We start from the raw sequence: 16,274 nt of genomic DNA, 5'->3' as shown, positions 1-16,274 counted from the left end.
ATTCTATAAATTCTATAGAAAGAGAAAAGATTACTTTTCCTAGGCATATCTCAGTCCCTCTACAATGCATGATAAATAACTCCTCTATTCCATCGGCTTGCAAGACTATGTGTCTATTTCAAAATAGCCAGTATGGTTCCTGTTTCAGCACAATACAGTCACACCCCTTATGCAAAATAAGATATACCAGATTAGAACCTAGTATCTGCAGATTAGCACCCGGAATCTCACCAGCACAGACACTGCACTTAGTAAGTCCTTCGTTCTCAACATGCTTGACCTGGACTCCTGGCTTCACACTACTCACGATGTCTTGCTGCTGACTATACTGCTGGGACTCCCAGGTGAGCATGCTCAGGAGTACAACCATACCTCCTGTGTGAAGGGGAAAGTATTGACTCAGGACTCCCAAGGTCAAGTTCTCAGACCCAGTTCTCAGGACAAAGATTTATTTACCCCAGAGAGACAATAACAGGAAGCAGAGAAAGAGGGGAAGGGAATCAGGGAAAGGGAGCTGGGATATTTGTCCTGGAGAAACAAAGTACTGCCTCTGGATAAAGAGGAGACAGACGTGGCACATAGGAAAATGTCATTTTATAAAGGAAAATAATAAACCCCTTGTTAGAAAGAGGTGCTTAATTGGGCATGTTAATTAGGTGAGCCCAAGAAGGCTTTTGATTGCTGGGTTTTAATACATTGATAACAGAAGGTTGGCAGTCAGCCCCAGGAAAAGGGATTGTCCAAATAAGAGAATAGACCTTAGGGTACTAGCTTCAGGAATGTAATCTGATGGTTTTTAGCAAGGCAGAACGAATAGGGGAGAAGGTCAATGTCTGTTAGAGCCACATGCTCCAGTGGGCTAGTGTCCTCTTCACTGTGAATAGAACTGCCACAGGAGAGAATCTCAGAACATTGTTCATTTTCTAGAGGCAGTGTCTGGAGTATTGCTCTGTGAGTCCATGGGTTCCCGTAGGTGACCAGAAACATTCTATCTGGAAATCATTAAAAATAATTAAATTTTTCTAGTATTAAAGCTAACAAATTTACTTCAGTAGAACTCCACTTAAATCCATGGAACTCTGAGTCCCATCAGAGACAGCATGTCAGTTCCAAAGCAGTGGATGGCCTGTCTCCACCCTCGGCACTCTCTGCTCCCTTCCTGAGTCAGGGCAGTGACATGGCTAGAGGGAAGTGTCTCTGGCAGTGCTCAGCCATCATCATCCTTCTCACTAAGTTTCCTCATTCTGTCCCCCAGTTCCTTCCTCATCTAGAGGGAAGTGTCTCTGGCAGTACTCAGCCATCATCATCCTTCTCACTAAGTTTCCTCATTCTGTCCCCCAGTTCCTTCCTCATCTAGAGGGAAGTGTCTCTGGCAGTACTCAGCCATCATCATCCTTCTCACTAAGTTTCCTCATTCTGTCCCCCAGTTCCTTCATCTGACCACAAACTTCTCACTGAGTGCTGCTGTCTTACTAGTGCTTGTGTTTTATTGGTAGGGTTGCCACGGCGTTGTACCACAGACTGGTAATCAATACAATCAATAGTCATTCATTTTATCGTAGTTCTGGAGGCTGGAAACCCAGGGTCAAGATGACCACTAAGATATTTTCTTCCATGATGCCTCTCCTATTGTGAATCCTACCTTCTCCTTCTCTCCATACAAGATCTCACTTCAGACTGTTTCTGTGGATGTTTTGTTTCTTGAAATGAAAGCAGTCACATTGGGTTAAGATCCACCTTAATTGACTTTTACTCCTTCAAAGACCCTGTTTCAAATATAGTCACATTATGAGGTACTGGGCTATGGCTTTGCTATGTAGGGTGTGAGCAATTCATCTATACCAGGTACTCACACATCCCTGATCTTGTTGATATTCTCCAGGGAGCTTTGTTTCCCTTCATCAATAAGAATTATTGACACTCTGAGTGGTCCCTGCCATGATTCTCAAAGGTTGTTTGTCCTCAGTTCCTTCTTTGTCCGTTAGAAAAACTTAATGACTTCAGATCAGGGCTTATCATCCCTCAGGCTCCCCACTTTGGTTAGGGGAGCTATTGTGTCATCTGATAATAGAAGTCAAGCTTTTAATCTGTCCTCACTGTACTCTGACTGCAGCTGATACTAGCAATGATTGATAAGACCTTCTGGAGATTTTAGCACTTTCTGAAACTTTTGTTTTTTAATATCTCAAATTAATATATAATTACATCTTTTTTCCCTAGTCCCATTCTCTTATTCATTGACTCTGTTTCTTTAACTGTTCTCACTTTCTTTTTCTCCCTCACTCACTTCATATGCATATCTCCTCTGTATCTCTGTTTTTGTCTCTCTTTCAAACACACACACACACAAACACACACATTCCTAAATATATAAAAACAATTTGCTCAGTCTATATACTGTTACAGGAACAAGGACAACACCAATACACATGACAGCATTAAAGGAAAATATTTTTCACTGACAGACATTGTGTGTCCTTGCTCTGCCTTTATATTCACATTTCAGCCTTGCTTGCGTTATTCCTGTCTCCATACCATAATCATCTGTTTTCCTACAGTCTCCAATGCAACAAAATAGCCAGCAGACTGAAATTTCTAAAATGTGATATTTAGTACAACTTTGGCTTTTATTGGCTAATTTATCTTAGGAATTTACTTCAGTATTGTGAAGTTGTCTAGTACAAATGTCATACTTGGAGTATGAAATATACCCAAAAATTCGTGTATTAAAGCCTTTGTTCCCAGCTGATGGAACTACTGTGAGAGATGATTGGGTGTTAGAAAGTAAGGTGGACATGAACCCCATTATACTCTGTCTTCGTGAGGAAGTTTTGCCTCCCCTGAGACCACAGCAATGGAGACAGTCAGCACTGTGATCCCTGAACTGTCTGAAACATGGAGTCAGATGTAATATTATTTATTTGCACCCTCCATTATTTTTCAAATAAATAGAAAGATAATTTAGCAAGCCATAACTATCACCAGATGTACATCTATACCTAGAGCTAGATACAGCTCCATAATCTGGACCAAGCTCCATGACACCATGCAGATACCCAGTGTCAGTGAAAGATCCATGACCTAGAAAATTATCTGAGAAATTACTTTTCAATGCCATGTGCGTGAGCACTCGCCATGTCCCAACTACTGTAGAATGTACTCCTCTGTTCTACCTCATGTGGGCCTACATGTCAGGTTAATGCTCTTGTCACACTGCCACAGCACAGAAGAAGAAGCACAAACAACCCTGACGGCAATGTCTAGAGCTCTGGTTTGAATTCAGTTTGATTGACTGAGGTCATAGGATTATCCATCACTCCTCCCAGAGACTTTCTTCTATTCCATGAGCTTTAGCTGGTGAAATGGGCACAGGGTCTGTGGGTCTCTGCTCCTGTGCTCTTCAGCTTCCTCCTTACATGCAAACAGTTTTTATTTGAAAATGTCATTCACATGGGAAACAAGGTTTCTATTTCTACATCAATCAGCAATTTCAAATGAGTGTGAGTCACATGGGAAGATGCACACTGAGCAAATCACATGTACGGGAGAATTTGTTGAGTCCTGACTATGAAGTAGAGACTGTGGACAAAACTTATCAACTATCCTTCACTTTTACTGTTGTGTAAAGTGCTCTTTTCTTTGCTGAAACAATTTTCCCCTGCATCCCATGGCACTTGACAGGCTTGAGGTTGGCTGTTGTTGCTGTTCCCCTGGATACATTGAATACTGAGGCTGCACCCCCTGTGGTAGTGTTCTGGGATTTCTGTGTACTTACGGATGAGGGTATAAAGGACTCTACCTTCCACAACCCTAACTTGGTAAAGTCAGAAACTCTTCTGATGTGGGAGTGTCATATATCAATCTGTTGATTTCATTGGTTAAGCAATAAAGAAACTGCTAGGCCCATTTGATAGGCCCACCCTTAGGTGGGTGGAGTAAATAGAACAGAAGGCTGGGAGAAAGAAGCTGAGTCAGTGAGTCGTCATGATTCTCACACTCCAGACAGAGGCAGGTTAAGATCACTCCTGGTAAGCCAGCTCGTGGGCTACAGCAGATTATTAGAAATGGGCTAGTCCAGGTACGAGAGCTAGCCTAGAAGAGGCTAGATAGAAATGGGCCAAGCAGTGTTTAAAAGAATGCAGTTTCCGTGTAATTATTTCGGGTAAAGCTAGCCGTGGGGGCGGCCGGGTGCCGGGGACGCAGCCCGCCGCTCCCTATTACAACACTCTTCCCTTGCTTAGATGTACACAGTTAGAGCAGCCTGGACTCTAGAGATGGGACAGAGAAGAAGGATGGAGTTTCTCCCAAGCAAAGCTGCTGTGCAGACTCTAGTTCTCCCTAAATAGGCTAAAGCCGGGAAGGACTGGATGCTTCTTCTAGCTGGGATCATCTTCATCCACGCAAACAAAATTTGATGAGATTCTCAAATCCACTCTTCAAACCAGATTTCACAGGTGTCAGGATAATTAGTTCAGTTTTCTGTTCTCTCCTCCCAGAAACACAAGGTCCTAGCACTCACTTGATGACTTCCTTCTTTCTCTCTCTCTCTCTCTCTCTCTCTCTCTCTCTCTCTCTCATAGTTGGTTGACTCAAGGAGCAGCTGGCTACTGCTTCAGTTCTTTGTGAAAGATGAGGTGGGTCCCGGGCACATGACATTGACTTTTAAATCTCCTCATATTTACCATTTTACTTTTATAGAATCAAATTACTTTGTAAGGATCAAAGACATTATTTTACTTTAGTTTCTATTAAGTATGTTAGAGTATCACTGCTAATAAGAAATGTTGCAGAGGACTGGCTACTACTCGTGTGTCATGTTTAAGCATGTCTATTGGAAAAGCAAGCCATACATAATGTTTCTATACTTTTTGTTTCATCTCTGTCTCTACATTATAGGTCCCATTGCTCAATAAAATTTCAAATTACAACTTTGTTTTTAAATACAATATTAAATCAGTTCACGACGTTTTGATAGTTGCTACATTTTTCAAATTCTGGACTTAACCTTATCTTAATACAAAAACTAATTAGGTCTTTTTAATCTTTATGATTTTTCTAAATTTTTTCTTAAAACATTTGGTCAAGGAATTTAGGATTTCCAGTTCAACAAATTATGGAACTTTGAGAAAATTATTTATATAATTTTGCACATAGCTATGCCAAAATGTAAATTATTGTATAGGCTCATATGGTCTACCCCATTCCTATTATTTTTTCCCATATTTCATTTTTAATTAGTAAGTATTATAAGACTATCAACATGCTTCCTAGATTTGTTATTACTCATTACTCAAGTTTTAATTTCACAAAGTTGCCCTTTGCTTTTGGCTTCAGTTATCAAGGGAAGCAGATTTTCCACATCAGACATTCTTGTTTGAGACCTAGCAGTGTCTCCCATCCTTCCTAGCAGCTCCAGGTGTATGTCTTTCCCTCAGGCTATTAATGAGAACCACCAGGTGGAAGATTAAAGTCACCATCGTCAAAAAGCCTAAGTATAAGTTGGGAGCTCGGGATGCTTTATGAAATTTTAAAATTCAGAGTACACTCAGAGTTGTATTGTCTTCTAAACTAGGCTTTATTCTCTGGGATTCTTTATTTCAACACAAGGGAAACCCATTAGCATTTCCTGAAGGACAGGTATTGATATCTCCAAACAGGAATCATTGTAATAAACTCAGATTTTTAGCTACAAAGCCTGTTTTCTCTCTTGTTTTGGTTCCCTAGTGTTGCACTGTGTGGAATCTTGGGTTTTATTTAAATTCTGGATGTGTTTTCTCTTTTAGAACTGTGAGTACACACACTGTCTCATGGCCTCCTGGATGTTAGCACTTCTGATAAGAGCTGTGATCCTATCATTTAGCAGGACAAGATGAGTCATGCTTCATCCAGACAGCACTCAGCATACTCTTACTACTCTGCTTTTGTCTGTTGGATTCTAGCGTCTGCTGGTGTGTGTCTCTGAGTTTATTTCACACTGAATTAGTCAGTTTGTTGGACTTATAGTTCTTATATTTTAATAAATCAGGAAAGCTTTAGACAACAGTGGTTTTCCAATAATCTTGTCACTACACTCCAAATACCAAAATTTTTTTTATTTGTTGTACCTCTGCCCCTGCAGTGCTGCCTAAGTAATGTTATGATACATATTTCCATGATTTTAGATGTTTTTTGCAACCGGCTAAATCCTCTGTGGAGACTGTCCATTGGAATAATAAATATTGTATTTATTATTATAATAATATATTATAATTATATTATAATTCTATATCAACTTCTCAATATCATTCAGTTCCTTCTCATAGTTTCTCTCCATTTGATGTTATACTTTGCTATTCAGACTCTTCATTTCTTTAGTACTTTTCCTTACTTTCCTTTTGCTCTTTTCATATCTTAAATGAATGTTGCACAGTCTTGGTCCAGTAGTATAGGACAGTGCAGCACAATGCAGTCCTACAAGATCACCAAGTTCAGGCAAGAAGGAGACAGATGTGTCAGCTATGGGACTTAAGAGTAAATGGGTAAATAGGGTGCTGTGATGAGAAAAAAGGCGACAAGAGAGAGTGTCCCCAGATGACCACACCAAGTGCAAGGGAACAAACAGGGCCTCCTGGAGGGCGGGGCACTGTGACCCCTTGGTAGCAGCCATGTCACACCAAACTAGAACTTCTGACTTCCAAAGCGTGACATAAAACTTTTCTGTTGTGTTAACCCTTTACCTTTGTAGGAATCTGTTCTGTTATGTCACCCTGGAAGTTACTATAATGTTGGGACCAGACAGAGATGGTTTGGGAGTTAAGACCACTTGCTATTCTTCCATGGGACCCAGGTTTCAGTCTGAGCACCCACATGGTGACTTATAACTAGTATAACTTCAGTTCTAAGGTCTGTGACACCAAACTGGTAACTTAAACCGGGCCTTTATTTCTCTAATTAATGTGCATGTTATTGCATGTTGGGAAATATCTATGAAATTATCACTCCACTTGGTAAAGCAACCCCCCTGACTTGGGACCTCCCCTAGAATCTGGTAATCAAATGTACATTTCACTAACTATACCTCAAACTTAACATTTACATCACTGGTCTCAAAGAGTCATGTAATCACATCCAGTACTATTGTATAAGAAGTGCAACATGCCATGTGCACAGAAAATGAAAACCAAGTAATACTGGCATGAGAATGTCAAACAATATTGGGTCTTCACAAAAATACTGCCAAAGACTCATTGTCTCTGAGACTCATTTCTTCCTCTCTTACATTTGTTTGCTAAGAGGCCCAAGTGAGGGGAACTGTGATCACCCCATGCTGAGGTCTAGAAAGTTGCAGTATTTGATGACAATCTAGAGGAGCCTGTAGGTTGTGGGTTCTCGTCATGATGAGCACTAACTGATGTTTCCTGCAGGAGCAGCTTCACGGGATCTGAAGGTGATTCAGCCTGAGAAAGCAGTTTCTGTCCTTGCTGGAGAGTCAGCCACTCTGAACTGCACTGTGACTTCCCTGCTCCCAGTGGGGCCCATGTTGTGGTTCAGGGGCACAGGACAGTGTCGGAAACTAATATATAGTTTCACAGGAGAGAAGTTTCCCAGAGTCACAAATGTTACAGATGTTACAAAGAGAAACAACCTGGACTTTTCCATCCGCATCAGTGATGTCACAACTGATGATGCTGGTACCTACTACTGTGTGAAGATCATCAGAACAGACTCTGACAAGGAGATTCAGTCAGAGGGAGGCACAGTGCTGTATGTGCTTGGTAAGTACTGCATTGTCCTCCTCACCCCTCATATTGCCAACAAGTCAAAATGCGTCCAAGATTGTGTGATCAACAATGAAGAAGCAAGCCTGTAAGTGACCCTCATGTTCATAGGGTGACTTTACCCAGCTGAAGGCCAAGGAAGCTGAGGAGAGGACATGCTATGTGCTAGCGGTTCCATTTCTGGTAATTGGGGGTAGACTCATACCCTTGTCTGCATCACAATATCTACCTTTCTTAATCTGTCCCAGCCTAGTGGCTACATAAAGACAGCTGATGCCATGTTCAGGGACAAACCTGGCCTACTGTGTCCAGAGTGTATTACCTCACCCAATTAAGACTTCTCTTTCTGCCAGACAACCTGAGCCTAGTGTATGCCAGGTTCCGTTCTAGATGTCAAACAGCGAGAAGCAGGCAAGCATGAGCTCTTTCCCAAAGATGTGAGTCTCCTCCCCACCACGAAGAAAACAAATCAAGGCAAAAAGTGAAAAGCCCAGGGCACAGTATGGTTTTCTTACTTGTTCTTTGTCCACAGCACACTGAGATCCATTGGTATGAGCCCACATTCACTGTGGAATCTCTCACCCCTGGTTTACATCTTTGTTCTGGGTCTCTCTGGAAACATTTTGTGTCCTACCTGCACAGGAACTGGAGGTTCTGGGCAATGGAGACTTAAGTCCTGGAGTTAGTCTCCATGTAAATGATCCCCAGTGACAGTCCTGGAGTTAGTCTCCATGTAAATGATCCCCAGTGACAGTCCTGGAGTTAGTCTCCATGTAGATGATCTCCAATCACAGTCCTGGAGTTAGTCTCCATGTAGATGATCTCCAATCACAGTCCTGGAGTTGGTCTCCATGTAGATGATCTCCAATCACAGTCCTGGAGTTAGTCTCCATGTAGATGATCTCCAATCACAGTCCTGGATTTGGTCTCCATGTAGAGCGAGTCCACAGGGGGTACTCACTTCACAGACTCTCCCTGCAAGCGCAGTATATAGGTCTGCTATACTGGAGGAGTGAAGTCATATAATACATTTAGAGAAACTACTGACTTGTAGGAAATGTCTCATCAATGTGAGCTTTGTTACTCAGAAGTCATGTGACCTTGGACACTTACTTTCCCGCTCCAGGCCTTAGTTATCAATTAAGTTGAGGGTGTGGGTTGGTGATTCTCAACCTGGTTTTTCTCTTTTCTTTGGAATAATGTGGGAAACATAGATAAATCTAAGATCCATGTTTCTGTATTTGATGTGATATGGGTTTTGGCATTTTAAATTATTAAATGTCTCAAGAATGTTCTAATATGCAGCTTGGGTTTAAATTATTCTCAGATACATTTTATGAAACAACATGAGATATTTGTGATTAGTCCCTTGATAGACCTGTTACGTCACCAAGCTGAGGAAGAACCAACCCTTACGCTTCAGAATAGCAGTGCTCACCATGCTGCACAAAATACCCTAAAGATCAAGTAACTGGTATTTCTTATGAATATTTCTCTTATGAGAAATGCCAGGAACATTTCTGAGGGAGGAGACCCCAGGGTCCCCAAGATCCAACCAAGGCAGAACACTTTTCAACTCCAATCTCAGGCACAACTCATATATTGCACAGGGCTGCAGAGGAACAATCTCTGAGGCCTGACGTTTCTCTTTCACTGAGAACTCTACTTAATGGCACAGTATGTTGCTGAGCTGTGTCCTTCAACCTTCTCATGCTCATCTGCTCTCTAAAATTAGCCCTTCTGGAGGAAGTGCTTGCAGTCATGATTGTGCTGTAAAAACCACTGGACAACTTAGTAAGAAGATCCCTAAGAAAGAGGAGGATGTCAGAGTACAGAACAGTGTTTCTCAGCCTGTGGTTCACAACCTGTCTGCTGGTTGAACAGAAAAGCAGTTTCATATCAGATATTTATATTATGATTTATAAAAGTAGTAAAATTACAGTTATGAAGCAGTAACAAAAGTAATTTTATGGTTGATGGTCACAACCACATGAGGAATAAAGGGTTGCAGCATTAGGAAGGTAAGATACAAACTCCTCAGAGTTTTGGCGGGCTTGAGTGCATAGATGACCCAGGTAAAGATCTCTGATGATAAACTCCTTGTGTCTTCTCTAATGGTTCCTCCTACCACTTGATTTCCAGAACTGAAGACATCAGATACTGCTGAAATCCTTGTGGCTGTGCTTCTTGTACCCAAAATGCTACTGGTAATTGGTGCCTCTGCGATCTACATGTACAAGAAGCAGAAGGCCTGACTGTAAGTTAGGAGGGATGGAGGAGGTGTTAGTTACTATCTCTTGACATGACAACACAGCACGATGAAAACAACTTACAGAATAAAGGGTTTCTATGGTCTCACTGGTCCAGCAGCATGAGTCCATCAAGCCTGAGAAGAGTGGAAGCAGATCAGGGAGTAGAGAGCTCACATCCTCAGTGGGGAGCATGAAACATAAAGGATAAACTGGAAGTGTGACAAGTCTTTTTAATATCACAGCTCACCTCCTTAACATACTTTCTCTGGAAGTGCTACACTGCCTAAACCCCACCAAAAAGTAACACTGACTGAAAAACAAATATATCTATCTCAAGCTCATAGGCACTTGGCTTTGAAATATTGTTTATATTTTATTATTTTTAATTGGGCTACATATATATTCCCTACTCTCCTTCCTCCTCTCTCTGCTCTGCTCTCCCCCTCTGACCCCCATGCTCACAGCTGACTTAGGAGATCTTGTCTTTTTCTCCTTCCCAGTCAAATCCATGTATTTCTCTCTTAGGCTTTTCTTTGTTGTCTAGGTTCTCTGAGGTTGGGGATTGTAGGCTGGTTATTCTTTGTTTTATGTCTAAAACAACTTATGCGTAAATGTATCCTTATCCATTCTTCAATAGAGGAGCATTGAGACTGTTTCCAGGTCTGGACATTACGAATAATGTTGCTATAAACATGGTTGAGCAAATGTCCTTGTTGTATGATTGAGCATCTTTTGAGTATACGCCTAAGAGTGGTATTTCTGGGTCTTGAGATAGAATGATTTCTAATTTTCTGAGAAATTTCATACTGGTTTCCAAACTGATTGTACCAGTTTGCACTCCTAGCAGCAATGGAGGAGTGTTTCCTAATTCCACAACCACTCCAGCATAACTTCTCATCAGTACTTTTGTTCTTGGCCATTCTGACAGGTGTAAGATGGTATCTCAGAGTTGTTTTGATTTGCATTTCTCTGATGGATAAGGATGTTGATATTTCCTTAAATGTCTTTCAGCCATTTGAGATTCCTATGTTGAGAGTTCTCTGTTTAGGTCTGTACTCTTTTTTTTAATTGGATTTTTTTATTTTTTTGATATCTAGTCTCTTGAGTTCTTTGTGTATTTTGGAGATCAGCCCTTTGTCTGATGTGGGGTTTGTGAATATCTTTTCCCATTCTGTAGGCTGCCGTTTTGTCTTATTGATCATGTCCTTTGCTGTACAGAGCTTTCAGTTTCAGGAGTTCCCATTTCTTAATTGTTTCTCTCAGTGCCTGTGCTTCTGGGGTTATATTTAAGAAGTGGTTTCCTGTGCCTATGTGTTCAAGGTTCCTTCCCACTTTCTCTTCTATGAGGTTCAGTGTGGTTTGTTTTGTGTTCAGGTCTTTGATCCATTTGGACTTGAGTTTTGAGCATGGGGATTCTACGAGTCTATATCCAGTCATATCAGCACCATTTGTTGAAGATGCTTTCTTTTTTTTCCATTGTATAATTTTAGCTTCTTTGTCATAACTTATATGTTCATAGGTGTATAGATTGATATCCAGGCCTTCAGTTTGATTCCATTGGTTCTCCTATCTGTTTTTCTGCTAATACCAAGTGGTTTTCATTACTGTAGCTCTATACTAAAGTTTGAAGTCAGTGATGCCTCCAGAAGTTACTTTATTATACTGGATTGTTTTGGCTATCCTGGGTTTTTGTTTTTCTATATGAAGTAATGTTTTTGAGGTATGTGTAGAATTTTGCTGGGATTTTGATGTGTATTGCATTGAATCTATAGATTGCTTTTGGTAAGATTGCCGTTTGTTTGTTTGTTTGTTTTTATTTATTCATTTATTTATTTTGATTTTTGAGATAGGGTTTCTCCGTAGCTTTTTGGTTCCTGTCCTGGAACTAGCTCTTCTAGACCAGGCTGGCCTCGAACTCACAGAGATCCTCTGCCTCTGCCTCTGCCTCCCAAGTACTGGGATTAAAGGCATGTGCCACCACCGGCAGGATTGCCATTTTTGCTATTTAATTTTACCTATTTAAGAACATGGGAGATTTTTTTTATTTTCTGGTGTGTTCTCAATTTCTTTCTTCAAAGATGTAAAGTTCTTGTCATACAGGTTTTTCACTTGTTTTCTTAAAGTTACCCCAAGATAATTTATGTCATTTGTAGCTATTAAAAAGATGATGTTTAGCCAGGCGGTGGTGGTACACGCCTTTAATCCCAGCACTCGGGAGGCAGAGGCAGGCGGATCTCTGTGAGTTCTAGGCCAGCCTGGTCTACAAGAGCTAGTTCCAGGACAGGCTCCAAAGCTACAGAGAAACCCTGTCTCGAAAAACAAAAAACAAAACAAAAGAAAACCAAACAAACAAACAAAAAAAGATGATGTTTCTCTGATTTCTCTCTCAGACCACTTATCATCTATATATAGGAGGGCTACTAATTAAGGTGCTTATCAATTGTAGGAGTTCCCTGGTGTTATTTTCGGGGTCACTTATGTATAATATCATCAGCAAACAATGAAAGTTTGACTTTTTCTTTTGTAATTTGAATTCCTTGATCTTCATTTTTTGTCATATTGCTGTAGCGATAACCTATAACTTCAAGTACTATACTGAATAGATATGGAGAGAGTCCTTTCTTGTTTCTGATTTAAGAAGGATCACTTTGAGTTTCTTGCCATTTAGTTTGAGGTTGGCTGTTGATTTTCTGTATATTCCTTTTTTATGTTTAGGTATGTTCCTTGTATCTCTTCTTGTATTTCCTTCTAGTACATTTTGTAGGGCTGGATTTGTGGAGAGGTATTGATTAAATCTGGTTTCATCATGGAATATATTGTTTTCTCTATCTATGTTGAATGAAAGATTAGCTGGGAATATTAGTCTGGATGGCATCCACGATCTTTTAGCCTCACCTTCTGACTTATATTGTATCTACTGAGCAGTCAGGAGTAATACTGATAGGTCGTCCTTTATATGTTACTTGGCTTTTTTTTTTCTTTGTAGCTCTTAATATTCTTTCTTTATTCTGTATTTTTAGTGTTTTTATTATGAGGTGAGGGGAATTTCTTTTTTGGTTCAGTCTATTTGATGTTCTGTAAGCTTCTTGCATTTTTATAGGTTTGACCCTTTTTGGTTATGAACACTTTTTCATTTGACTTTGTTGAATATATTTTCTGTGCCTTTGAGCTGAATTTTCTTCAATTCCTATTATTTTTATTCTTTTTTATTCAATTCCTTATTCTTTTTATGGTGTCCCATATTTCCTGGTATTTTGTCTTAAGAATTTGTTGGATTTAGCATTTTTCTTTGACTTATGAATCTCTTTCCTCTATCATGTCTTCAAGGCCTATGATTCTCTCTTCTATCTTTTCTATTCTGTTGTTTACGCTTACATTTGTAGTTTCTGATCATTTATTCAGATTTTCTATCTCCATTTTCCTTTAAATTGTGTTTATTTTTTATTGACTCTATTTCAGTTTTCAAGTCGTGAACTATTTCTTTCACTTCTTTGACTGCTTTTTCTTGGTTTTCTTTATGGAATTTGTTGATTTCTTCCAATTTTTTGTTTGTCTTTTCCTCCATTTCTTTAATTTTTATTTCCTCTTTAAAGACCTCAATCATCTTCATAAAGTTATTTTTAAGGTAATTTTCTTCTGCTTCATCTGCATTGTGATGTTCAGGCCTTGCTGTTGTAGAACTACTAGTGTACGGTGGTGTTGTCTTGCTCTTTATGTTGTTGAGTGTATTCTTACCCTGTTGTCTACACATCTCTTCCTCCAATCAGAACAGGTAGAGTCTGTGTTTCAGGGGGTCCATTTTATCCAAATGGTATAGTTGGGGGGTTGCTCTGTTGATTGCTTCTTCAGGAGTGGGCAGAAGAAAGCCTTTGGTCATTGCTCCTCCAGGTGCCTATGGGCCCGAGGCTCAGATGATCATTCCTCCTGGTGTTGGCAGGGTTGATGCTGAAGCTCCAGTGGTCAGATAATGTCTGGAGGCCACTGCTACCATCATGGCCCACTGCATTGTTGCTCCCACTTTTCTTCCCAGTGGTCTGTCCCAGTACAACACACTATGCTCATTCTTCTCCTCCCAGCAACCTGGCCTGACCCTCTCTGCTACTGCTCGTGTTTCTCCTCCCAGCAGCCTGGCCTGGCCTGGCTTGGCCCTCTGTGCTACTGCTCACGTTTTTCCTCCCAGCAGCCTGGCCTGGACTAGCCTGTTACATTGCTGCTTATACTTCTCCTCCCAGCATCCTAGCTTGGCTCAGCTAGCTGTTTCTCATGATTCTCCTTCCTGTGGTCTGGCCTTGTCCAGCCTGTAGCTTTGCTGCTTAAGCATTTCCTCTCAGCAGGCTGGTGTGGCCACCCTCACTACTGCTCACCTTCTCCCCCCAGTGGTCTGTGAGCATTTTTTATTAAAAGCACCAGGGGAACTGCAGTCTAGAGGCAGGATCAGGAGGAAGGCCAAGGCATTTGCCAAACAGATTTAGGATCTGTGCTGATGACATGTTGTTGAGAATTTCTCAGGAAACTCTTACAACCCTTTGAGACATCCCAAGTAAGGGTTCACTCAGGGTCAATAAAGGTCTTCAAAGAGGCCTAAAGGATGTGAAGGACATGGGGCCTCTGGTAGGATGTGGGGTACTGGTCTCACTGCTCCTGTTGGAGGTCACCATAGAAAGTGGAAGGCAAAGATCACGGGAAACAGTAATCTATGTTATGGACCAATTTTTATAATTAGAGACCTGTAATAAGGACTGTGTCTGCTTTGGTCTCTCAGTGATCATAAAGAAGAGACTCAGAAAGACCGTATGACTCAGGGACTAGGTTTAGATGACACTGTTATGGCATGGGCACCTCATCAACTCAGGACAGGAGGAGAGCAGTTACCAGGGACATTGCAGCACTAAGATACAATGTGTAAGTGGTCATTTTCCATAGATCTTCTGCCACATTGGATCCTGAATGTCTGACATCACCTTTCTTGGAGAGACTGAGACTAGAAAAAACTGGTGAGAAGCTGTGAAAATCTGCCACAAATGTCTCCATTAAAGGACACCTCCAACTCAGAATTCCCTAATGTTCCTCTGCACAAGTATTGATAGCTCAGAGCTATGATGCTTCCGTTATTGGATAATATTTTGGGGGTTCTCAATCTCATTAATAAAAAAGTTTAAAAATGTACTCAAGTGAAAGTCCAAAGATAATCTGTTCAAGTTATGAGGGAATATTTCAAGCTCATGCAAGTATGCAACTCAGCAATCACACAGAGGAGGACAATGGAGAGGTAAAGGGAAAAATACACTCATGCTATTTAAGCAGGTATGGAGGTCAGACATATGATAAACAAACTGACACATGAAAAATGGGGCATTTCTAGAAAAAGTAAAGGAGCCTAAAGTATCAGAAAAGTTATACTTAGATTCGTCCAGTGTCCAAAATCCAAATGAAAGAGACAGAAAAAAAAAGAAAAAAGGAAAAGTCTGATCTGGCCACCCTGGGATAGACAGACCCAACTGAAACTCAACATAGCATGAGGAACTACACTGAGTAGGGAGAATTCTAGGAATGAAATGGATAGTATATCAATTAATGAGAAAAAGTTTAGACACAGAGTCACCTTTTTTTCTTATCCCTTCTGTTTATGGTACAAATGCTGTGAAATTTCAGAGTATGAGTCATTTTTCTTTTTTCTTTATTCACTTACCTACACACAATGATGAGTTTAAAATAAGTATGACTACCTTTAAGATGAGAAATATTTAAAATTTGTCTCTGAAAAGAGGAGAAAGGGAGAAAGGGTTGATTTGTAGTGCTTGTGACATTCCATCATGTGATGACTCTCATCAAGGTCAGTCTCAAGTAACCAGAATTTTAAACTCTCGATGGACAACGAAAATAATTTCTCACAGGCTGGGCCAACCTGTACCTACACACCACTGCACTTAGCATACAACATGAACATGACTCAAGTCCTCTGCCCCTCAACCCTACCACAGGATCAAAGACAGATTCTACAGCATCTACCTGCTCCAATTTTAGCTATCAGAATATGATGGAAAACTAGGTTAAATATAATGACCCTTCTGCTTCTTCCAATATATTTTACTAGTTCATTTTCTCTCTTCTTTTTTATCTCTGCTCAGTGCCATTTTGCCATCAATCTTTTCTCACACCACAATATAAAAATTTGGGCAACCTCAGTGGAACTCTGACACACAGCCTGCTACTACACAGAGTACCAAGAGATAAGTGACCACCCACCAGGCATGACACCCCACTC

General features: G+C 40.6%; 1 protein-coding gene across 1 annotated transcript; it reads left to right on the top strand.

The window, feature by feature from the left end:
• The first annotated feature begins 271 nt into the window (after positions 1-271).
• LOC121458841 (tyrosine-protein phosphatase non-receptor type substrate 1-like) lies at positions 272-15,165 on the top strand. Its single transcript, XM_041668165.1, has 4 exons — positions 272-344; positions 7,404-7,754; positions 9,900-10,014; positions 14,933-15,165. Exons 1-3 carry the CDS (start codon positions 272-274, stop codon positions 10,010-10,012), a joined length of 537 nt encoding a protein of 178 aa, XP_041524099.1. The 3' UTR covers positions 10,013-10,014; positions 14,933-15,165.
• Positions 15,166-16,274: the final 1,109 nt, after the last annotated feature.

Source organism: Microtus oregoni, unplaced genomic scaffold (genome assembly GCF_018167655.1).
Source record: "Microtus oregoni isolate MIOR12 unplaced genomic scaffold, Mior012 000018F_ref0000195, whole genome shotgun sequence".
NCBI classification, from domain to species: Eukaryota; Metazoa; Chordata; class Mammalia; order Rodentia; family Cricetidae; genus Microtus; species Microtus oregoni.
The sequence above is the reverse complement of the archived record's forward strand: the minus strand, read 5'-3'. Positions and strand labels throughout refer to the sequence as shown.